Source organism: Nansenia antarctica, assembly GCF_963989245.1.
Source record: "Nansenia antarctica genome assembly, chromosome: 4".
Taxonomy (NCBI): domain Eukaryota; kingdom Metazoa; phylum Chordata; class Actinopteri; order Argentiniformes; family Microstomatidae; genus Nansenia; species Nansenia antarctica.
In genome coordinates, this window is record NC_137689.1 from 75,182,367 (window position 1) to 75,208,342 (window position 25,976).

The 25,976-nt window shown below is 43.6% G+C and overlaps 1 protein-coding gene across 5 annotated transcripts in view; it reads left to right on the forward strand.

Moving 5' to 3' along the window:
• LOC308156561 (NLR family CARD domain-containing protein 3-like) overlaps positions 1–25,976 on the forward strand; it is a 40,211-nt gene that overhangs the window by 9,907 nt on the left and 4,328 nt on the right. For 2 of the 5 annotated variants that reach the window (XM_080529929.1, XM_080529930.1), the window contains exons 3-14: positions 5,966–6,050; positions 6,154–6,264; positions 10,094–10,204; positions 11,431–11,541; positions 13,120–13,272; positions 15,627–15,687; positions 16,558–16,657; positions 16,850–18,614; positions 21,829–22,002; positions 23,113–23,286; positions 24,234–24,365; positions 24,456–24,499. In XM_080529929.1, the coding sequence (XP_080386055.1) occupies positions 6,037–6,050; positions 6,154–6,264; positions 10,094–10,204; positions 11,431–11,541; positions 13,120–13,272; positions 15,627–15,687; positions 16,558–16,657; positions 16,850–18,614; positions 21,829–22,002; positions 23,113–23,286; positions 24,234–24,365; positions 24,456–24,499 (2,950 nt within the window). In that variant the 5' untranslated portion in view covers positions 5,966–6,036. The remainder of the gene's footprint in view (positions 1–5,965; positions 6,051–6,153; positions 6,265–10,093; positions 10,205–11,430; positions 11,542–13,119; positions 13,273–15,626; positions 15,688–16,557; positions 16,658–16,849; positions 18,615–21,828; positions 22,003–23,112; positions 23,287–24,233; positions 24,366–24,455; positions 24,500–25,976) is intronic. The other 3 variants (XM_080529931.1, XM_080529933.1, XM_080529932.1) reach the window with 3 other exon arrangements.

Here is a 25,976-nt window from a genome sequence, read left to right on the forward strand (position 1 = left end):
TGTAGCAGTGATGTAGCAGTGATGTAACAGTGATGTAGCAGTGATGTAGCAGTGATGTAGCAGTGATGTAGCAGTGATGTAGCAGTGATGTAGCAGTGATGTAACAGTGATGTAGCAGTGATGTAGCAGTGATGTAACAGTGATGTAACAGTGATGTAGCAGTGATTCAACAGTGATGTAGCAGTGATGTAACAGTGATGTAGCATTGATTCAACAGTGATGTAGCAGTGATGTAGCAGTGATGTAACAGTGATGTAACAGTGATGTAGCAGTGATGTAACAGTGATGTAACAGTGATGTAACAGTGATGTAGCAGTGATGTAGCAGTGATGTAACAGTGATGTAGCAGTGATGTAACAGTGATTCAACAGTGATGTTGTAGTGATGTAGCAGTGATTCAACAGTGATGTAGCAGTGATGTAACAGTGATGTAGCAGTGATTCAACAGTGATATAGCAGTGATGTAGCAGTGATGTAGCAGTGATGTAGCAGTGATGTAACAGTGATGTAACAGTGATGTAGCAGTGATTCAACAGTGATGTAGCAGTGATGTAGCAGTGATGTAACAGTGATGTAACAGTGATGTAGCAGTGATGTAGCAGTGATGTAACAGTGATGTAACAGTGATGTAACAGTAATGTAACAGTGATGTAGCAGTGTTGTAGCAGTGATGTAGCAGTGATGTGACAGTGATGTAGTAGTGATGTAACAGTGATGTAGCAGTGATGTAACAGTGATGTAACAGTGATGTAGCAGTGATTCAACAGTGATGTAGCAGTGATGTAACAGTGATGTAGCATTGATTCAACAGTGATGTAGCAGTGATGTAGCAGTGATGTAACAGCGATGTAACAGTGATGTAGCAGTGATGTAACAGTGATGTAACAGTGATGTAACAGTGATGTAACAGTGATGTAGCAGTGATGTAACAGTGATGTAGCAGTGATGTAACAGTGATTCAACAGTGACGTAGCAGTGATGTAGCAGTGATTCAACAGTGATGTAGCAGTGATGTAGCAGTGATGTAACAGTGATGTAACAGTGATGTAGCAGTGATTCAACAGTGATGTAGCAGTGATGTAACAGTGATGTAACAGTGATGTAGCAGTGATTCAACAGTGATGTAGCAGTGATGTAGCAGTGATGTAACAGTGATGTAACAGTGATGTAGCAGTGATGTAACAGTGATGTAACAGTGTTGTAACAGTGATGTAACAGTAATGTAACAGTGATGTAGCAGTGTTGTAGCAGTGATGTAGCAGTGATGTAACAGTGATGTAGTAGTGATGTAACAGTGATGTAGCAGTGATGTAACAGTGATGTAACAGTGATGTAGCAGTGATGTAACAGTGATGTAACAGTGATGTAACAGTGATGTAACAGTGATGTAGCAGTGTTGTAGCAGTGATGTAACAGTAATGTAACAGTGATGTAGCAGTGTTGTAGCAGTGATGTAGCAGTGATGTAACAGTGATGTAGTAGTGATGTAACAGTGATGTAGCAGTGATGTAACAGTGATGTAACAGTGATGTAGCAGTGATTCAACAGTGATGTAGCAGTGATGTAACAGTGATGTAGCATTGATTCAACAGTGATGTAGCAGTGATGTAGCAGTGATGTAACAGTGATGTAACAGTGATGTAGCAGTGATGTAACAGTGATGTAACAGTGATGTAACAGTGATGTAGCAGTGATGTAACAGTGATGTAGCAGTGATGTAACAGTGATTCAACAGTGACGTAGCAGTGATGTAGCAGTGATTCAACAGTGATGTAGCAGTGATGTAACAGTGATGTAGCATTGATTCAACAGTGATGTAGCAGTGATGTAGCAGTGATGTAACAGCGATGTAACAGTGATGTAGCAGTGATGTAACAGTGATGTAACAGTGATGTAACAGTGATGTAACAGTGATGTAGCAGTGATGTAACAGTGATGTAGCAGTGATGTAACAGTGATTCAACAGTGACGTAGCAGTGATGTAGCAGTGATTCAACAGTGATGTAGCAGTGATGTAACAGTGATGTAGCAGTGATTCAACAGTGATGTAGCAGTGATGTAGCAGTGATGTAACAGTGATGTAACAGTGATGTAGCAGTGATGTAGCAGTGATGTAACAGTGATGTAACAGTGATGTAGCAGTGATTCAACAGTGATGTAGCAGTGATGTAACAGTGATGTAACAGTGATGTAGCAGTGATTCAACAGTGATGTAGCAGTGATGTAGCAGTGATGTAACAGTGATGTAACAGTGATGTAGCAGTGATGTAACAGTGATGTAACAGTGTTGTAACAGTGATGTAACAGTAATGTAACAGTGATGTAGCAGTGTTGTAGCAGTGATGTAGCAGTGATGTAACAGTGATGTAGTAGTGATGTAACAGTGATGTAGCAGTGATGTAACAGTGATGTAACAGTGATGTAGCAGTGATGTAACAGTGATGTAACAGTGATGTAACTGTGATGTAACAGTGATGTAACAGTGATGTAGCAGTGTTGTAGCAGTGATGTAACAGTAATGTAACAGTGATGTAGCAGTGTTGTAGCAGTGATGTAGCAGTGATGTAACAGTGATGTAGTAGTGATGTAACAGTGATGTAGCAGTGATGTAACAGTGATGTAACAGTGATGTAGCAGTGATTCAACAGTGATGTAGCAGTGATGTAACATTGATGTAGCATTGATTCAACAGTGATGTAGCAGTGATGTAGCAGTGATGTAACAGTGATGTAACAGTGATGTAGCAGTGATGTAACAGTGATGTAACAGTGATGTAACAGTGATGTAGCAGTGATGTAACAGTGATGTAGCAGTGATGTAACAGTGATTCAACAGTGACGTAGCAGTGATGTAGCAGTGATTCAACAGTGATGTAGCAGTGATGCAGTGGCGGCTGGTGCTAAAATGTTTGGGTGGGGCACAGGTTATGGGGGCATGCTCCACGGGGAAGAATATCAACTTTAAAATCTGGATTTACAGTCAATTTTAGCATGAGAATAGCTCTACCCCCCTGTACAGACCTCGCCATCCCCTCTACCCCCCTGTACAGACCTCTTCATCCCCTCTACCCCCCTGTACAGACCTCTTCATCCCCTCTACCCACCTCTACAGACCTCTTCATCCCCTCTACCCACCTCTACAGACCTCTCCATCCCCTCTACCCACCTCTACAGACCTCGCCATCCCCTCTACCCCCCTGTACAGACCTCTCCATCCCCTCTACGCCCTGTACAGACCTCTCCATCCCCTCTACCCCCCTGTACAGACCTCTGCATCCCCTCTACCCCCTGTACAGACCTCTTCATCCCCTCTACCCTCCTCTACAGACCTCTTCATCCCCTCTACCCTCCTCTACAGACCTCTTCATCCCCTCTACCCCCCTGTACAGACCTCTTCATCCCCTCTACCCCCCCTGTACAGACCTCTCCATCCCCTCTACCCTCCTCTACAGACCTCTCCATCCCCTCTACCCTCCTCTACAGACCTCTCCATCCCCTCTACCCCCCTGTACAGACCTCTTCATCCCCTCTACCCCCCTGTACAGACCTCTTCATACCCTCTACCCCCCTGTACAGACCTCTTCATCCCCTCTACCCCCCTGTACAGACCTCTTCATCCCCTCTACCCCTCTGTACAGACCTCTTCATCCCCTCTACCCCCCCTGTACAGACCTCTTCATCACCTCTACCCCCCTGTACAGACCTCTTCATCACCTCTACCCCCCCTGTACAGACCTCTTCATCACCTCTACCCCCCTGTACAGACCTCTTCATCCCCTCTACCCTCCTCTACAGACCTCTTCATCACCTCTACCCCCCTGTACAGACCTCTTCATCACCTCTACCCCCCCCTGTACAGACCTCTTCATCACCTCTACCCCCCTGTACAGACCTCTTCATCACCTCTACCCCCCCCTGTACAGACCTCTTCATCACCTCTACCCCCCCAGTTTTCTCTACAATTTCTACAATTTTCTCTCTACAGTTTCTACACGTCAACGTGTACCGAAACACTTGTTTCCAACGTGGTCCTACGTTTCTCCTACACCAAGACACATACAAAGAGCATAGAAACATACAAAGAGCATAGAAACATACAAAGAGCATAGAAGATACAATCAGAATACAGTCTGCCATTCCTTCTCCCAGCATCGATTTGGTTTTCCTATCATGACTGAAGGACAGATGATTCACTTACTTACACAAGTTTGACTTCGGTAATAGGTCCAGTTGCAATATCAAGTTGGGAACAAAAGATGCCTCCTTCTAATCCATTTGTTCAATTTGTTTACAAAGTCCGGTAGTGGAAAGCAGAACAACGCATTTGTTACTTCACATCCCGCTAGCCATGTTTTCTTCTCATACCAACCCCTCGTAAATCCTCGGTTTTACCGTCACGAACGTGACGCCGGACATGACGTAAGCACGTACGATTCTTTGTGCATGTCCCAAAACCCCATAGACAATCGACCGAATGGCCTGAAGTTACCAAAATAGATTTTACATGCAAGTCTACGAGAACAGCCTAGTGCAACTTCGAGTAGACTGAAAGTTGCCCCGAAAGGGGCGGGACTTGAAGCTGATTGGAACATACTCCACAGAACACTAGCTGATTGGACTATGATATACTCCACAGAACACTAGCTGATTGGACTATGATATTCAGAAGCAACACTGTCTAGAAGTCATAGAAAAAAAATCTCTCTCTTCTCCCTTTGGTGGGGCATTGCACAATTGCCCCTAATGAACCAGCCTCCCCTGCAGTGATGTAACAGTGATGTAGCAGTGATTCAACAGTGATGTAGCAGTGATGTAGCAGTGATGTAACAGTGATGTAACAGTGATGTAGCAGTGATGTAGCAGTGATGTAACAGTGATGTAACAGTGATGTAGCAGTGATTCAACAGTGATGTAGCAGTGATGTAGCAGTGATGTAACAGTGATGTAGCAGTGATGTAACAGTGATGTAACAGTGTTGTAACAGTGATGTAACAGTAATGTAACAGTGATGTAGCAGTGTTGTAGCAGTGATGTAGCAGTGATGTAACAGTGATGTAGTAGTGATCTAACAGTGATGTAGCAGTGATGTAACAGTGATGTAACAGTGATGTAACAGTGATGTAGCAGTGTTTTAGCAGTGATGTAACAGTGATGTAGCAGTGATGTAACAGTGATGTAACAGTGATGTAACAGTGATGTAGCAGTGATATAGCAGTGATGTAGCAGTGATGTAGCAGTGATGTAGCAGTGGTTTACTGTGTGAACAAGGAGAGGTCCTCTAGCCTAGGAAAGGTCTGAGCCTTGTGTGCTGTTGTCAACAGTGTTCTTTTATGATCAGAATGATGTCATGTTTATTGTGTGGTGCAGAAACGTCAATGGAACATCCAATCCAAGCACACACTCTTGTGGTGCATCAGATTTTTGTTGTCTGTGAGCTGAACTGACTAGCCTGCCAGTCTGATTGAACATGACTCTAGATCTGTCTCCACTTGTGTGGTTCAGTGTCTGGTCCTAGTGTACATGACTCTAGATCTGTCTCCACTTGTGTGGTTCAGTGTCTGGTCCTAGTGTACATGACTCTAGATCTGTCTCCACTTGTGTGGTTCAGTGTCTGGTCCTAGTGTATATGACTCTAGATCTGTCTCCACTTGTGTGGTTCAGTGTCTGGTCCTAGTGTACAGGTGTCATATTGCAGGGGATGTTTCTGATTGTGGACTCTTGAACTGTGAGCAGAGTAACAGCCAGTCATGTGGGAGTTCATTACACCAATAAAGCTTCTCTCTGTGAAGATAGGAACTAGTGAGGAAGACTGTGAGGAAGGTGATAAGTCTGTGTGGAGAGAGAGAGAGAGAGAGAGATACAGAGATAAAAAGAGAGAGAGAGAGAGAGATACAGAGATAAAAAGAGAGAGAGAGAGTACTGTATGTATGTGTGTCTTTATATTAAATTCACGTTGTGATTCTCAGGCTGATTCATTCCTCTCCTGTGATCCGGGGAGTCAGATGTGTGGGACTGGCTGCCACTACATCATTTGACCATGGAGCCGTTGAGGTGAGAGGAGAGAGAGAAACCTTTGTGTGTGTGTGTGTGTGTGTGTGTGTGTGTGTGTGTGTGTGTGTTGAGTCATAGACTGAAGGCCTGTCTTGTGTTACAGCACTGTCCAATCAGGATGCAGCTCTGCCCCCAGCTGTGTTTCCATGAAGAGTGATCGGTCGATGGATTGTCCGAAATTTTTTCGTAAACAAAACATTGACAGTGAACAAAGGTAATATCAGAGTCCTCACAACCTCTACATGTACAATACACTATGTGGAGATTAGGGATGCACCGAACATTCGGCCACCGAATGTATTCGGCCGAATATCGCAAAATAAAGCACATTCGGTATTCGGCCGAATGTGTGAAAACACCGAATGTTTACCACCGAATAGTGGGCGTGTTTTGATGACGCAATCAAACAGTGTAAGCATCCCATGCTGCTCAGCGAATGAGACGAAGAGCCCAAATCGAACGTATAACGAGTTGTTTGTCCGTGAATAACACCGGCTATGCCCGGGGTAGAAACACAAGACTATGCTGGATAAGGTCCTTATGTCATCACGGTCATTTTAAGCCGTCAACCAGCCCTCTACGACCCCGGGAAGTGATGTTAAAAGTGAAGTTACTTCTGTTCAACTGGCTAAGCTAAACATCGCTAATCGCCATTACTTCTTAAAGTCACAAGCGCCCTTTTTTCATCTAGTGTTCAATACTTTTTCCCTGTTTCATTCCACTTTATTACACATAACTTTATTTACATATGGACTTAAATATTTAGATGTTTTGTCTGGATTGTTTGAGTTAATACCAACTTTAGATTTGCAGCCCGTTCCTTGGCCAGAGCCTTCAGCAGTTTGGGCATCGATGAACCTGCCACTTTTCCTGAATAAGTAGGCTTATATTGTTTTAAAGGGCAGCCAGTTATTCATTTGTTTTATTTATCCCTATGCACATTTTTGTTATATATTGTGTAACTGACATGCTATAGCTGACAAGCTACACATACATAAGTTATATACAGGGGTGCACATAACTTTTTGGGGCCCGTGCTCAGAGGAGCACCTAGGGATGCTGCTTGGTGCTCCCCGAGCTCGCGAGTCACGACCCGTCCCATAGGATGGATGAAAAAGGGATACATGGATAACTTATATTAGCAAAACGACATTTATTCATAAATAAAGATGAACGAACAAATGATTGTGTGCAAAACAAAAGAAACAAATGCAAAATCAAATGACTGCTCTTTAAGCATGAAAGTCTGTGAGACTCCTTTAAACACAATGAAATCAACTGATCTCTTTAAGCACTGCTCTGTTCTGTAAACACTGAAATCAACTTTTCAACAAAAAGTTACAGCCTAAGCATTTATTTATGCTACAAGCTTAATCGTCATCATCACTGCTCTCTTGACTGCTGTAAATTATCACTGTCCTCAATTTCAACCATGGTAGAGGATGTTTTTTTTGTGATCAACATTTATTTTATTTTATTTTTTTTTGGGTGCGCAAAAGCGCCCTCATGCGGCTGATCTTCCGCGCAGCATGCATTTTGGCGACGCATGCGCACTGGCGCACCAATTATGTGCACCCCTGGTTATATACATACGTTATACAGACAGATTTAATTTGAGCAGTCAGTCAAGTATAGGCATAATGTTGTTTGTTTGTTTTCTAATGTTTAAAACATTTTGTTAAAATGTTAAATATGGTCTTTTACGAAAAGAAGTAGCCTAGTAAAAAGTAGGCTCAAAGCACTTTTATCCCAATGCACTTTTTTGTTGTAGGCCTACAAAGATTTTCTTTCAGCAGCTATTCAGGGAAAACAAAAACATTTAATTTGACTGATTTATTTTATTTATTGTGCTTTGTTGGTATAGACTGATGTCTGCTGGAATGTTCAATACAAGTTATTTTTTTAAAATCTCAATTTCTTTCTTTGAGAAGCATGAATAAAAAGCAAAATGTTAGTTTATGCAATGATAAAATTAAAAACTGCAGATACACATTCGGTATTCGGTATTCGGTATTCGGCCAAGTGTTTCCTTAAATTCGGCTTCGGCCTCGGCCAAGAATTTTCATTTCGGTGCATCCCTAGTGGAGATGACTATTTGATGTGTTTCATAGAAACGAGAAGGGGTGGGGAGCGGAGATTAACAACAAATGTATGGGCTACAATCCAGTACAAATGTATGGGCTACAATCCAGTACAAATGTATGGGCCACAATCCAGTACAAATGTTTGGGCTACAATCCAGTACAGATGTATGGGCTACAATCCAGTACAAATGTATGGGCTACAATCCAGTACAAATGTATGGGCTACAATCCAGTACAAATGTATGGGCTAATATCCAGTACAAATGTATGGACTACAATCCAGTTTATTTTTATTTTTTTATTTAACCTTTATTTATACAGGTAAAAACACATTGAGCCCCAAGGGCTCGTTTTCAAGTGTGACCTGTTCACAGGCATACAATATCCACCACAAACAAATACAATACAACACCTGGCCTACATAGTCTAGAACTAAACTAAAAACGACATTGTCTAAAACTAAAACTAGTCTAAAATAGTCTAAGATAAACTAAACTTTTCGTCAGTATAGACTAAAACTAAACAAAAACTACACAGTCTAAAACAAAAACTAGTCTAAAACAGTCTAAGATAATCTAAAACTAAGCTAAAACTACAAAAATCTAAAACTAGACAGTTAAAGATCTAGGGACAGGGAGGGGTCAGTAATGGGCAAAAGGGAGGGCCAACTTAATAGCAAGAACAGATCATGGACTCGCACTGTATGCCTCTCAGCAAGAGCTTGAAACTGGAGAGAGGGATCAGCTGAGACAGTTTCAGACTCTGCTGTAATGAATTCCAAGAGGAAGGGGCTGCAAATGAGAACGCCCGTTTGCCTTTCATGGTCCGGACCAAGGGGATGGAGTATGTGATGATGTCCTGTGTGCGAAGGCCGTAGACAGACTTGCGTGACAGGTGGTTAGAAAGGTAGAATGGTGCCCCGCGGTGGCGTAGCGGTCTAAGCACTAGCCACTAGTGCAAGCTGCCCACCGGGGACTGGGATCGAATCCCGGTCTCGCCAGATCCGGATATGGCCGAGGCACACAGGGAGCGGCATATTGAGCGGCCGCTCCAGAGGGCGGTATAGGACTATTTCCGGACAAGGATCCGTCGCGCAACAGCGCCCCCGGGGTGCCGGAATAACGGTGCTGGGCTCGAGGAGCCAGTCAGCTAGTCTGCCTGGCGATCTCCTCTGGGGCTGCCGGCCACGGGGTCGTGCGGCGGATCCTACGCAATAGGCAGGGGATAATTGGATGCTAGGTTGGGTTCAATTGGATACTAGGTTGGGTTCAATTGGATACCAAATTGGGTGAAAAAGGGATAAAATCTGAAGAAAAAATAAAATAAAATAAAAAAAAGTAGGAGGGGAACAGACCAAGGATGGATTTGTAAATGAAAGTATACCAGTGAAGGGTTCGGCGGATAGAGAGAGATGACCAGTTAACCAGGGAGTATAGCACACAGTGATGGGGTAAGGGGTTTACAGCCTGTAATGAATCTTAACGCGCCATGGTAAACTGCATCCAGATGTTGAAGAGAGGTAGCAGAGGCATTCATGTACAAGACATCACCATAGTCCAAGAGAGGCAGAAAGGTGGCAGCAACCAGACGTTTTCTTGCAGCAGCTGAGAAACAATACTTGTTTCTAAAGAAACACACCACCAGTACAAATGTTTGGGCTACAATCCAGTACAAATGGATTAAATTAAAAGCACAGCATGGAGTAGGCTTATCAAATAATAACAAAATAACAATAAATAACAGAAACGAAAATGGCCATAAAACCGTATCCTACAGACCGCAGCGTCTGGCTGTTCTCCAAGCACTGGACAGAACTAGGTGTGTGTGTGTGTGTGTGTGTGTGTGTGTGTGTGTGTGTGTGTGTGTAGGTGTGTGTGTGTGTGTGTGTGTGTGTGTGTAGGTGTGTGTGTGTGTGTGTGTGTGTTGAGTCATAGACTGAAGGCCTGTCTTGTGTTACAGCCCTGTCCAATCAGGATGCAGCTCTGCCCCCAGCTGTGTGTCCATGAAGAGTGATTGGTCGATGGAACGTCCGATAGCTTTTCGTAAAGAAAACATTGACAGTGAACAAAGGTAATATCAGAGTCCTCACAACCTCTACATGTACAATACACTATGTGGAGATGTGTGTGTGTAACCCTAACCCTAACCCTAACCCATCCCCATCCATGGGGTCCTTCTAGTGTTAAACCGTCCCCAAATGTAACTGTGTTTTGGGTATAACCATGGGATTAAAACCATGGGATTAAAACCATGGGATTAAAACCATGGGATTAAAACCATGGGATTAAAACCATGGGATTAAAACCATGGGATTATAACCATGGGATTAAAACCATGGGGTTATAACCATGGGATTATAACCATGGGATTGTAACCATGGGATTAAAACCATGGGATTAAAAGCAGAGATTTTGATTGACAGATGTTTCATAGAAACGAGGAGGGGTGGGGAGCGGAGATTAAGTACAAATGTATGGGCTACAATCCAGTACAAATGTTTGGGCTACAATCCAGTACAAATGTTTGGGCTACGATCCAGTACAAATGTTTAGGCTACGATCCAGTACAAATGTTTGGGCTACAATCCAGTACAAATGTATGGGCTACAATCCAGTACAAATGTTTAGGCTACAATCCAGTACAAATGTATGGGCTACAATCCAGTACAAATGTATGGGCTACAATCCAGTACAAATGTATGGGCTACAATCCAGTACAAATGTATGGGCTACAATCCAGTACAGATGTATGGGCTACAATCCAGTACAAATGTATGGGCTACAATCCAGTACAAATGTATGGGCTACAATCCAGTACAAGTGTTTAGGCTACGATCCAGTACAAATGTTTAGGCTACGATCCAGTACAAATGGATTAAATTAAAAGCACAGCATGGAGTAGGCTTATCAAATAATAACAAAATAACAATAAATAACAGAAACGAAAATGGCCATAAAACCGTATCCTACAGACCGCAGCGTCTGGCTGTTCTTCAAGCACTGGACAGAACTAGGTGTGTGTGTGTGTGTGTATGTGTGTGTGTGTGTGTGTGTGTGTGTGTGTGTGTGTAGGTGTGTGTGTGTGTGTGTGTGTGTATGTGTGTGTGTGTAGGTGTGTGTGTGTGTGTGTGTGTGTATGTGTGTGTGTGTGTGTAGGTGTGTGTGTGTGTGTGTGTGTGTGTGTGTGTGTGTGTAGGTGTGTGTGTGTGTGTAGGTGTGTGTGTGTGTGTGTGTGTGTGTGTGTGTGTGTGTGTGTGTGTGTTGAGTCATAGACTGAAGGCCTGTCTTGTGTTACAGCCCTGTCCAATCAGGATGCAGCTCTGCCCCCAGCTGTGTGTCCATGAAGAGTGATTGGTCGATGGAACGTCCGATAGCTTTTCGTAAAGAAAACATTGACAGTGAACAAAGGTAATATCAGAGTCCTCACAACCTCTACATGTACAATACACTATGTGGAGATGTGTGTGTGTAACCCTAACCCTAACCCTAACCCATCCCCATCCATGGGGTCCTTCTAGTGTTAAACCGTCCCCAAATGTAACTGTGTTTTGGGTATAACCATGGGATTAAAACCATGGGATCATAACCATGGGATTAAAACCATGGGATTAAAACCATGGGATTATAACCATGGGATTAAAACCATGGGATTATAACCATGGGATTATAACCATGGGATTGTAACCATGGGATTAAAACCATGGGATTAAAAACAGAGATTTTGATTGACAGATGTTTCATAGAAACGAGGAGGGGTGGGGAGCGGAGATTAAGTACAAATGTATGGGCTACAATCCAGTACAAATGTATGGGCTACAATCCAGTACAAATGTTTGGGCTACAATCCAGTACAAATGTTTGGGCTACAATCCAGTACAAATGTATGGGCTACAATCCAGTACAAATGTTTGGGCTACAATCCAGTACAAATGTTTGGGCTACAATCCATTACAAATGGATTAAATTAAAAGCACAGCATGGAGTAGGCTTATCAAATAATAACAAAATAACAGAAACGAAAATGGCCATAAAACCATATCCTACAGACCGCAGCGTCTGGCTGTTCTTCAAGCACTGGACAAAACTAGGTGTGTGTGTGTGTGTATGTGTGTGTGTGTGTGTGTGTGTGTGTGTGTAGGTGTGTGTGTGTGTGTGTGTGTGTGTGTAGGTGTGTGTGTAGGTGTGTGTGTGTAGGTGTGTGTGTGTGTGTGTGTGTAGGTGTGTGTGTGTGTGTGTGTTAATTTCGCTAACGAAAATGTTCACAAAAAATATGCGTTAACAAACTTTTTTCCCATGACGAAGACGTGACGTTGACGTGACGATATTGATGTTTGAAAATCTATGATCTGATTACTACATACTGTGACTAAACTATTTTGACTTCCGTTGACGAGACTAAGAAGAGACTAACATGTTTGTGGTGGACTAACGGACATTCACATTTTTAATGAATTATCTTTTCGAGTGCAGTGCATTCTGGGTTGTAGCTGGTCTATCCATCCTCCGCGCACTCATTCATTCATGCCCAGACGCGCGCACTCATTCATTCATGCCCAGACGCGCTGTGTAACACGCGCACACTCATTCATGCAAGAAGTGCGCCAAAGCAAACGGCTACACGATTTCTTAAGTTTAAGCACAAGCAGTTGGTATTGGTATTTAGACTAAAATGTTTCTTCAACGAAAACTAGACTAAAACTAAGAAGGATAAAAAGTGTGACTAAAACTAACATAATTTAAAGACTAAGACTAAGACTAAATCTAAAATAGCTGCCAAAATTAACACGGGTGTGTGTGTGTGTTGAGTCACAGATTGAAGGTCTGTCTTGTGTTACAGTCCTGTCCAATCAGGATGCAGCTCTGCCCCCAGCTGTGTATCCATGAAGAGTGATTGGTCGATGGATAGCTTGTGAGTGTGTGTGTGTGTGTGTGTGTGTGTGTGTTATTACTGATGTATGTCCTGTTGTGATGTCCCGGGGGTCTCAGCAGCAGGAAGAGGAAGAGGAGCAGAGAACACAGCCGAGGCAAGAGGAGGAGAGAGAGAGAAGGAGAAAGAGAAGAGGAGAGAGGAAGGAGGAGGACAGAGAGAGAAGGAGAGAGAGAGGAGGACAAGACCAATGACACATCAGATAAACAAAGGTACACTTTATTCCAATGTACTCTCATACACACACACACACACACACAAACACACACACACACACACACACACACCCCCACACACACACACACAGTCACACACACCCACACATACACACACACACAGTCACACACACACACACACCCACACACACCCACACAGTCACACACACACACACACACACACACACACACACACACACACACACACACACACACACATACACACCCACACACACACACACACACATACACACCCACACACACACACACACACACACACACACACAGTCACACACACCCACACATACACACACACACAGTCACACACGTACACACACACACACACACACAGTCACAGTCACACACACACACACACACACACACACACACACACACACACACACACACACACACACACACACACACACACAGTCACACCCACACATACACACACACACACACACACACACACACAGTCACACACACACACACACATAAACACACACCCACACACACACACACACACACACACATACAGGTTCCATTCAAGGCTGGTTATCTCACCCATGTTCATAAGGTCACTGAGGTGTGTTTTAGACGAAGGAAGCGATAGCACCATGTTCATATGAATGGTGTGTGTGTGTGTATATATGATAGCACCCCGGGAAGTGAGGCCCAGTTCACATCTAAGCTCACCCCCACATCTGCCCGCAACAGACGCACCTCTCAGGCGTTAAAGTGAGGTCTAAGTCTAAGACTGGGTCTATCTTTATTAAAGTGAGGTCTAAGTGTAAGACTGGGTCTATCTGTATTAAAGTGAGATCTAAGTCTAAGACTGGGTATATCCTTATTAACAGGGGTGCAAACTTGTCACCTTTCGGCGAAATTCACTGAAGACCCACGCCGCTTTGCGCCATTTGAGCAATTCATCTTCTTAATTTTTTATAACATCACAACATGCTGATAGAACATCGACATGCTAGAAACACATAACTACACATACGATTATCACACAGCCCCAAACAGGAACACGTCCAAAAACGAAAGCATTTACAAAAGTCTCCCTTACCAGTAGCCTATGGCAAACGAGAATAGTGAATTCAATCCACAAATGAAGTAAGTATATAAGTAATATAAGTATTTAGTAATCGTTAAACTGTTGTTTAATATATCAAGTGGGTACTTTACAACTTAAAGTTTCGTGTTATGAAAAAAACTAGTCTGCGAGTGGTTTAGCCCAAGGCTGCGTTCGTAAATTTGCTCTGGAAATCTGATAAGCAGTCATGGAATGCCTCTTGTCCAATCAAATTACTTGGTCCTTTTATGACGTTGGGCCCAGTGTGCCCTCCGGCGCTCTCAGAGCGAATTTACGAACGCAGCCCTAGACTGTCTCGCGTACCCCTTTACCTAGCCAGGATCAGACGCAGGGTTAAGACAAGAGGCCACGATATGATAATCGCCGTAGGAGGCACATATTTTTTCGACTGTAGGCATGTGAAGTTAGAATTTCTTCAAACTTGCAGTGGTAGCAACGGTGTGTGTGTTTTAGTAAATATAGTGTGTGTGTGTGTGTGTGTGTGTGTGGCCCACCTGTGAGAGGTGTGTGTGTGTCATATCTCAGTATGTAGGCTATGCAGTGTAAGTAAGTGTGTGAGTTTATTCTGTTATTTATGCTATTATATCTAGTATTGTGTTGAGAAGCAATGGAAATGAGTCAAGAAATTGATAGAGTAGGCTAACTTACATTATCATTGTTCTATATAATAATAATAATTATAATAATAATAATAATAATAATACATTAGACTTATATAGCGCTTTTCTAGACACTCAAAGACGCTTTACAAACTGAAAAGATATATGCAACAGAACAGATCACCCAGCATTGCTAATGAAAAGAATCAACGAATATGAGTCTAATACCAATACTTGCTCAATATGTCTTAAATTCAAAGTGTCTTAAATGTAACTTGTTGAAACCTGCAGGAACCCCCATAATTACTTTGAGAACAGGTTGCTTACATTAATTATGCAGGTGTTAAGGTAGTTCTAGTCTATCCATGTAGCACTTTAGTGCTATCACTATCCCCATTTTCTTTGTTTTCGGGCAAAAAAAGTGTCACCATCGCCAGTTTGCACCCCTGTATATTAGCTTATCCTGATGTGATTTTGAAAATGTAAGGATACTGGGTGGTAGAACGCACATATCTAGGACAAGTCATGAAAAGAGGGAGATAATGTCTATGGAACAGAGCACACCTCTGAATGATACTAAGAGTTCTGAGCAGCAAAAAGCAACAAGGAGAATATGACACAATGCAACATTGAGACAAGGTGTTTTATTTCCACAGGAGCCGACCCAGATCAGAGGCAGAGATCCCCAGTGGTCCTGACCTGTCCTCTGTGTTGGAGGTGAGTCTTGTTTTACATTTGTAAAGCCACCGTCTGTCAAATGAATTTCCAGTCAGAAGTCTTGTCCAGACTCTTGTTTGTAAGCTGTGGGTTAGGGTTAGGGGTCTTGGCTAATGAGTTAGCAGAGTTTCAGTAGAATTAATCAGGGTCCATGAAATGGCATCAAAGTGGAGGAACAAATAAAATATTGTATTTATTTATTTATGTAACCTTTATTTAACCAGCTAAGACCCATTGAGGTTAAAACCTCTTTTGCGAGGGTGACCTGGCAAGAAGGCACACAGGGAAGTAGCAGTGTGTACATGAAATGTTACAACAATACAAATATACACAAAAGACTAAATGTCAAGTTACCAACGCATTATGAAATACATATGAAAACAACTGCAGCATCAAAAACATAGTTGTTGATCAGAGACTTAAAAACAGGCAAGGATACTAACTCCTCTAACTTCAGAATGTTTGAAGCATGTTCCAGGATGAAGGGCATTATGGGAAACATATACAGTATGTTCCCTGTCTCAGTTCTAGCCTGAGGAACAGACAAGGACAGCAGCGGGCGTGAATACTGTTCTAGTAACACTACTAGGACTGAGTGGCTGATCTAGTAAGGAACAGAGACACAGAGGGAGTTTCCCTATCAATGCTTTGTACACAAAGGTGTACCAGTGCTTTAGCCTCCTGGTGGAGAGAGAGCTCCATTGCACCCTGGCAGACCATTCACAGTGATGAGTGATCTAGCATCATTAATGAATCTTAAAGCACCATGATATACTAGTGTATCAAGAGCTGTTAAGGTCCATATGTCATCCAACAAGTACAATTTATTTTTTTCATTGACTTTTGAATCGGTTTTCATTTCTTCTTCAGTTGCCTGAAGAGGATGAGAGGCAGAGGGTGGGGGCCAGGAAGGAGGCTGGACAGATGCTGAGAGACATGAACCAGATGGAGCTCACTGTCACACTGGAGAGTAAGAGCTTCCTACTATCAGTCTGTCATGTGACTTCTTCTACTGAATATCAACCTTGTGACTAGTTCTACTGAATATCAACCTTGTTGTGCAAATATAAGCTATTCTTCCTGTTTTTACTGACTATGATTGTGTGTTTACAAAAAGGTTAATGAGATACTTTAACATTTTTGGCATAATTTGTTCCCTCAGATGAGCGTGCTGTGGAGTGCCAACTTAAACTAAAACTCAACCATAAGAGCAGGTGTCAGTGTGTGTTTGAGGGAATAGCTAAACAAGGCAACCCAAAACTTCTCAATGAGATCTTCACAGAGGTCTACATCATTCAGGGTGGAAGTGGAGAGGTCAATAATGAACATGAGGTCAGACAGATTGAGACAGCATCCAGAAGACCAGCTACAGAAGAGACACCAATCAAATGCAAAGACATCTTCAAACCCTCACCTGGACAAGACAGACCAATCAGAAATGTGTTAACTAGGGGAGTCGCTGGCATTGGAAAGACAATCTCTGTGCAGAAGTCTATTTTGGACTGGGCTGAAGGAGAAGCCCATCAGGATGTCCAGTTCATATTTTCACTCCCTTTCAGAGAGTTGAATTTATGCATCGGCAAAAACTACAGTTTGTTGGAACTCCTCGATCACTTCTATGTGGAAACAAAAGAATCAGGAATCTCCAACTATGACAAATACAAAGTTGTGTTCGTCTTTGATGGTCTGGATGAGTGTCGACTTCCTCTAGACTTCCAGAACAACAAGAGATGTTGTGATGTCACAGAGTCAGTCTCAGTGGACGTGCTGCTGACAAACCTCATCAAGGGGAATCTGCTTCCCTCTGCTCTCCTCTGGTTAACCTCCCGACCTGCAGCAGCCAATCAGATTCCTCCTGAGTGTGTTGACCGGGTGACAGAGGTACGAGGGTTCAACGACCCACAGAAGGAGGAGTACTTCAGGAAGAGAATCAGTGACGAGAACATGGCCAACAGAATCATCTCACATGTTGAGGGATCAAGGAGTCTCCACATCATGTGCCACATACCAGTGTTCTGTTGGGTCTCAGCCACTACTCTGGAGAGACTGTTGGGTGAAGCAGAGAGAAGAGAGATGCCCAATACTCTGACACAGATGTACACACACTTCCTGGTGTTTCAGACCGTACAGAGGAATGTGAAGTATCTTGGAGACCATGACAGAGATTCACACTGGGACAAAGAGATCATTCTGTCACTGGGAAAACTGGCCTTCAAACAGCTGGAAAAGGGACATCTGATCTTCTATGAGGAGGAACTGAGAGACTGTGGCATTGACGTCGGAGAAGCAGAGTACTCAGGAGTGTGCACACAGATCTTCAGGGAGGAGAGTGGACTGCACCAAGGGAAAGTGTACTGCTTTGTGCATCTGAGTGTTCAGGAGTTTCTTGCTGCTCTGTATGTGTTCCTCACATTCAACGACAGCAATACCAATCTTATGAACACACCACCCACAATCAGAGAGACAGCAGCCTTCAGTCTCCACAAGAGCGCAGTAGACAAGGCCTTGCAGAGTGAGAATGGACACCTGGACCTGTTCCTCCGCTTCCTCCTGGGCCTCTCACTGGAGTCCAATCAGAATCTCCTACGAGGCCTTCTGACACCGACAGGAAGCAGCTCACAGACCAATGAGGAAACAGTCGAGTACATCAAGGAGAAGATCCGGGAGAATCCCTCTTCAGAGAGATGCATCAACCTGTTCCACTGTCTGAATGAGCTGAATGACGATTCTCTAGAGGAGGAGGTCCAACACTACCTGGAGGGAGGTCTCTCAGGGGTCAAACTCTCACCTGCACAGTGGTCAGCTCTGTCCTTTGTGTTGCTGACTGGTCAACGCAACTTGGATGAATTTGACCTCAGCCGTTACTCCAGATCAGAGGAGTGTCTCCTGGGGCTACTGCCAGTGTTCAGAGTCTCACGAACAGCCAGGTGAGTATCTCAATTGTTGGCTTTTGTTGTTTATGAATGTCTCTGTTGACTCTGCGTTGTGTTTACTAACAATTAAAATAAGTTTCTATAACCTTAGAAAAGACGAATGAAAAGCTAATTCTCCAATTAACGATCCAACACGGATATACGGTGGTTTGACAGGAAAGGTGGCGTTTATTCAACTAGTTCAGATGTTTACAGTCTTTACAGTAGGAGGGATTGCCTGTCACCCTCACGCGTATGAAAGAATCTGGCATTCAGACAACAACTTATAGAGTTCTCTACCAGTGGGAGTCATCATAACTTATCAGACACTAAAACTGCTAAACTGTGTACAGAGGTCAACGGGGGACAGAGTTTATCAACATCACATTCCTGGGTGAAAATGACCAACACACACTCTGTCATATGAAAAACATGACCAACACACACCCTGTCATATGAAAAACATGACCAACACACACCCTGTCATATGAAAAACATGACCAACACACACCCTGTCATATGAAAAACATGACCAACACACACCCTGTCATATGAAAAACATGACCAACACACACCCTGTCATATGAAAAACATGACCAACACACACCCTGTCATATGAAAAACATGACCAACACACACCCTGTCATATGAAAAACATGACCAACACACACCCTGTCATATGAAAAACATGACCAACACACACCCTGTCATATGAAAAACATGACCAACACACACCCTGTCATATGAAAAACTCACACAAAGACAGAATGTAGATACCGTAAATCCTCTAATATTGGCGCCTTTATTTACTGAGCCGCAGAGAGCACCAGGCCTTTGTTGGAGGCAGGCTTATATTAGAGGGAGGCCTTTATTTCTTACATTAAACTCTCATGGACATAATCCTTCATTTCCTGACTTTTATTGCAAAACATTGTACAAACCAAACACAAAGCAAATACATTAACTTCACAGTTAAGTTATCGTAATAACGATCAGATTACCAGTAAACTGGAATACCACAGGTATTAACACAATCTAACATAAATGTGCCCAATGCCAAATAAAAACTAAACTAAACAAATGGCAGACTGGCCAGTTTACAGCACAGTCAATAAGAATCAGATTCAGCGTCAATATCAGCAAAATACGGCCCTGCATCTCTCAGTGAAAATACGCCCTGTCATCCGACACACTAATCAAAGAGGCCTACCGCTATGTAAACAGCCAGTTTACAGCATAACCACCAGATTAAACTGTTATATTAACAACATCATCACATTCACAGCATAACGACCAGATTAAACTGTTATATTAACAACATAACATCATCACATTCACAGCATAACCACCAGATTAAACTGTTATATTTAGTGTTGTTCCGATACTTGTTTTTTTTTTTAAGAATTAGTTTTTCAGATTTTATCCCTTTTTCACCCAATTTGGTAGCCAATTGAACCCAACCTAGCATCCAATTATCCCCTGCCTATTGCGAGGGATCCGCCGCACGACCCCGTGGCCGGCAGTCCCAGAGGAGGCCGCCAGGCAGACTAGCTGACTGGCTCCTCGAGCCCAGCACCGTTATTCCGGCACCCCGGGGGCGCTGTTGCGCGACGGATCCTTGTCCGGAACTACTCCTATACCCCCCCTCGGGAGCGGCCGCCCAATATGCCGCTCCCCGTATGTGCCTCGGCCATATCCGGGTCTGGCGAGCCGGGATACAAACCCCGGCCCCGGTGGGCAGCATGCACTGGTGGCCAGTGCTTAGCCCGCTACACCACCACGGGGCACCCCGATACCATTTTTTGATCCCGATACCGATATCGATACCTGACCGTGCAGTACTTGCCGATACCGAGTACCGATCCGATACCACGGCGTTTGAAAAAACAAAACAAAAAAACATGTTTTTTGAGCCGCATACTCACCTCGATGTAAAATTATTGCTAACACTTAGTCTGGCACTGCTCAAAACCTTTGTAAAACAGGGAAAAATACCAACAGAGAGTGAATGCTATAGAACTTTTTTTTATTGTCTACCTGGTATGGTGACAAGAAAATCAACCCCTTATAAAACCTGAAATGTGGCTCTCACAGATGCCAATCAGTGCAATATCCATTTAAGATATAAAACAGTCGTAGTAGTAGTGCAACAGCAAGTGAACATTTACAAACAAAATAACTTTAAGATATAAAACAGTCGTAGTAGTAGTGCAACAGCAAGTAAACAATTGTTGTTTTGGTCCATCCGTTCTCTTGCTCGCTGTCGCAGCTGCAGTAGATGACAGAAACTCTTCGTGCTCTTTAATATGTTTTGCCTTTAAATGCTAGTATTGAAACTGGCAGCTTTAGTGCCACCCCTCGACACATTGAGACCGCAAATTGTGCATTTAGCCGTTGTACACACCGGACTATCCACCTTGAAATATCTCCAAACCGCCGACATGTTCTCCTCACTACACCTCTACAGCATGCGTGTTTGTTTTTCCGCGATAGTGAAAACTTGCCACGCCATTGGTTGAGAGCAGCTGCTCTGGGCCAATAGCGTTCCAGCAGAGGAGCATGCCTGGGCATGTCTGGGCATGTCTGTGTTAGGAAGGCTGTGTCAGGCAACGTGCTGCGTTTGAACAAGAGTTTGGTATCGGGTGTTATTATTTGTTAGTACTCGCCGATACCGATACCAGCATTTTTGTGCGTATCTGTGGCCATGCCGATACTAGTATCGGTATCGGAACAACACTAGTTATATTAACAACATCATCACATTCACAGCATAACCACCAGATTAAACTGTTATATTAACAACATAACATCATCACATTCACAGCATAACCACCAGATTAAACTGTTATATTAACAACATCATCACATTCACAGCATAACCACCAGATTAAACTGTTATATTAACAACATAACATCATCACATTCACAGCATAACCACCAGATTAAACTGTTATATTAACAACATCATCACATTCACAGCATAACCACCAGATTAAACTGTTATATTAACAACATAACATCATCACATTCACAGCACATTCCCACCACCAGCTAGCCGTGCTCTTCCCTTCAGCTCAGTTTAGCTGTTTTAGGGTTAGTTAGTTAGGGTTGGTTAGTTAGTAAGTTAGGGTTAGGGTTTAAGTCCAGAACACATAGAACCACCGTACCATTACCACAGATGTCTTACTGTTACATCTTTTGTATTACTGTTATATTTTTATCTATGAAGGCTGGTTGGATGTGACCTCACAGAGAGATGCTGTGAAGCGCTGGCCTCAGCTCTCAGCTCAAACTCCTCCCACCTGAGAGAGCTGCACCTCAGTGGCAACAATCTACAAGACTCAGGAGTGAAGCTGCTCTCTGCTGGACTGGAGAGTCCACACTGCAAACTGGAGACACTGGGGTGAGTAGACATACTGGCTAATATACACTATTTCACTTTTAATACACATATTACATTTAGAATATCTAACAAAGTTTGCAATCAAAATCAAATCAAAATCTCATGAATATAAACTCATATAAATAAACAATGAAATATCCAGATGCATAACCATATTCATTTTTGCAATAATTTGTCCTCTTTCAATGTAAAAGTAGGTTAATCTTAATGATACACTGCAGATGTTGAATTTTATTGAAATAAATTGTTTACCTCAAACTTTTGCTAGAGTGTTGAGTGTATGGTGTGTTGAGTGTATGGTGTATGGTGTGTTGAGTGTATGGTGTGTTGAGTGTATGGTGTGTTGAGTGTATGGTGTGTTGAGGTCAAATCAAATCAAAGTTGATCATATGCACAGGATACAGGATGTAAACGGTACAGTGAAATGCTTCGAGCCTCTCAACCTCTCAACCTCTGAACCTCTGAACCTCTCAACCTCTCAACAGCACAGTGAAATATCAAGAAGAAGAAATACGAATAAATAATAACAACTACACAATAGGCAGTAGGGCACAGTAAAAGTACCAAGTCAATAACAATTCAATTATCATAACAGGTCAATAAAGTTATCATTATAATAATAATACATTTCTTGTCTCAGTAAAACAAACAATAAAACAAACAATATTTAGTTTTAGGTGTCTCTTTCTGACCAATGAGATCATTTCTGGGCATTATTATATATATAATTATATATATTATATTCCTGACTATTTCCCTTTTAGCTCAGGATCACCCCCAGAGGCAAAGTCCTCCATAATGTAACTTTAACAGTTTTTGATCCAACCACATCATTTTCTGAAGCGTAGCGTTAGTTCAGACGGGGTTGAGTCAGAGGGTGCAGCTGTCTGTCAGGTGACCAGAGGACAGCCAGCGATCGTACCTCTAGTGACACATGTTAGTGTTGACTACTCATATGGAGAAGCAATGTAAAGGACATTGTTAACAGAAGAAACAAGGTCCAGGCCTGACCTCACTGATTACAATCTTTTATCAGTATTGTAATTATTACTGTAGGCTACACTGAACTGTTATGGACTTACTGCATCATTTTATTGAATTCTTATTCAGGCTGGAGGGATGTAAGCTCACAGAGAGATGCTGTGAAGCGCTGGCCTCAGCTCTCAGCTCAAACTCCTCCCACCTGAGAGAGCTGGACCTCACTAACAACAATCTACAAGACTCAGGAGTGAAGCTGCTCTCTGCTGGACTGGAGAGTCCACACTGCAAACTGGAGACACTGGGGTGAGTAGACATACTGGGTAATATACACTATTTCACTTTTAATACACATATTACATTTAGAATATCTAGCAAAGTTTGAAATCAAATCAAAACCTTATGAATATAAAGTAATATAAATAAACAATGAAATATCCATTGTTAAGAGAGACAATAAGGTAAAGATGATAACCTTTTTGCCTTCTTTCAATGTAAAAGTAGTTTACCTCAAACCTTTGCTTGAGTTTTGAGTGTTTGGTCAAAAAGAAAAAGTCTCGGGTTAGAAGAAGGTGATAGAAGGAAAAATCCTCTTCTATCACAGAGACTGCCAACGGCCCCGGGCCTGAGCTGGATTACTCTTCCTGCTACGACTGAACACCCTCCACCCACCACATCCACCCTCCACCCACCACATCCACCCTCCACCCACCACATCCACCCTCCACCCTCCACCCTCCACCCACCCTCCACCCACCACATCCACCCTCCACCCACCACATCCACCCTCCACCCTCCATCCACCCTCCACCCTCCACCCACCACATCCAGCCTCCACCCTCCACCCACCACATCCACCCTCCACATCCACCCTCCACATCCACCCACCACATCCACCCTCCACATCCACCCTCCACCCACCACATCCACCCACCACATCCACCCTCCACCCTCCACATCCACCCTCCACCCACCACATCCAACCTCCACCCTCCACATCCACCCTCCACCCACCACATCCACCCTCCACCCACCACATCCACCCTCCCCCCACCCTCCACCCTCCACCCCCAGCCCCCTTTCCTCCTTGATGATGAATTAAACATTAGGTCACGTGGCACCTGTCTAACACAGGTGAACAAACATGATTAAATGATCCATACAGACAGATATCATCACCAGAGAAACTTTACACAACTTCAGTTTCAGTAACCAGTGAACACTTCAATTATCCAATGACCATGTTTTACTAGGCTCAGAGGATGTCGTCTTACAGTGGAGAGCCGTGATACATTGGCCTCCGCCTTCAACTCAAACACCCCGCTGAGAGACCTGGACCTGAGAGGCAATGTCTCATTCTATCCTGCTGAAGTAGAGAGACTCAGGTAAATACTGAATATATGGTTGTTGGGTTCTCTGTCTTGTTGGGTAACCTCTTCATCATGCAAACGTCATGTTTCTTTTTTGTGTTACAGCGAGGACCACGGTGGTGACTCATTGACATGTCGTCTCAGGAGACGTAAGTTTGGATGTTTGAGGAGAAACAACAGGAGATGTTTGAGGCATAGTTAGCTAGTTAGCTGTTTATACCATGACTTATTTGTATGTTCACTTTTTTTTTAGTACTTATAGGGAACAGTTATGTATATAGTACCTACAGCAGGCTCGACTTATTAGAAGTCGGCACGCAAAACGACAAGATAGTAACGGCGGATTTCCTGGAGCAATACAGAATTGACAAGGATATCGCCAGGACACCGGGAGAGCACTGGTTCACAGTCCCCTCCCTGAGGCGGAAACGCCGGCGGCGAGACCGTAAGAAAAGGCGAGGCCGCCGGGGAGGCCTGCTAGCAAGGCTAAGGAGAAACCCAAACAAGCCAGCCCTACCAAGCATTTTCCTCTCTAATGTCAGATCCCTGACTAACAAGATGGATGAACTGAGATTACAGGTGGCCAAAAACAGCATCGTAGGGGATAGCTGTGTGATTATTCTGACCGAAACCTGGCTAAATGACAACATTGTGGACGCTAACGTTAGCTTAGAGGGCCGAACGCTACATCGCGCTGACCGAACGGAGCGTAGCGGGAAGTCAAGAGGAGGTGGGATCATAATATCGACGAAGGATAGCTGGTGCTTAAACACGAAAACTGTAAGTAGCCACTGCTCCCCAGACCTAGAATACTTGACTGTTAAATGCCGACCCACATACCTGCCTAGGGAGTTTAACGCGGTGCTAATTACATGTGTGTATATAGCACCTAGCTCAGACAGCAAAGTAGCATTGGCGCGACTATATGACGTCATTAGTAGCCAACAAAGTACTGATCCACAGGCTATCCACATCATAGCGGGGGACTTTAATCATGTCGACCTGAAGGCAGTACTACCCAAGTTCTACCAGCATGTAAAATGCGCAACGAGAGGAGAAAAAACACTGGATAAGGTATACACCAACATCAAACGTGCTTACAAGGCTAGTCCGCTAGCTCATCTAGGCATGTCTGACCATGTGTCAATCCTCCTGATTCCTGCATACACTACAATGGGGAAAAGTGCTCCCACCCCCACTAAGACTGTCAGAACCTGGCCAGAAGGGTCAGCTCCACTGCAGATCTGCCTAAATGACACCCTATGGCAGGAATATGAGCATGAGGACCTGGAACAGTACACGTCGTCGGTTCTGAACCACATAGTGAACTGCACCAACTCAGTCACCGTGGACAAACGGGTCCGGGTCTACCCCAACACGAAGCCATGGATGGCTGGGAAGGTTCAAAAACTGATAAATGAGAGGGACAACGCCTTCTTCGCAGGGAAGCGCACACCGCTGTACAGCTCCACCAGGGCCAACCTAAAGCGCGGCATCAAAGCGGCCAAGGCAGAGCACAGAGAGAAGATTGAGGAATGCCTCCTGAGCAACGACTCCAGGCGGATGTGGCAGGGGGTTCAGCAGATGACAAACTTCAGAGCCAACAGGCTCACAGCCGCAGAGGAC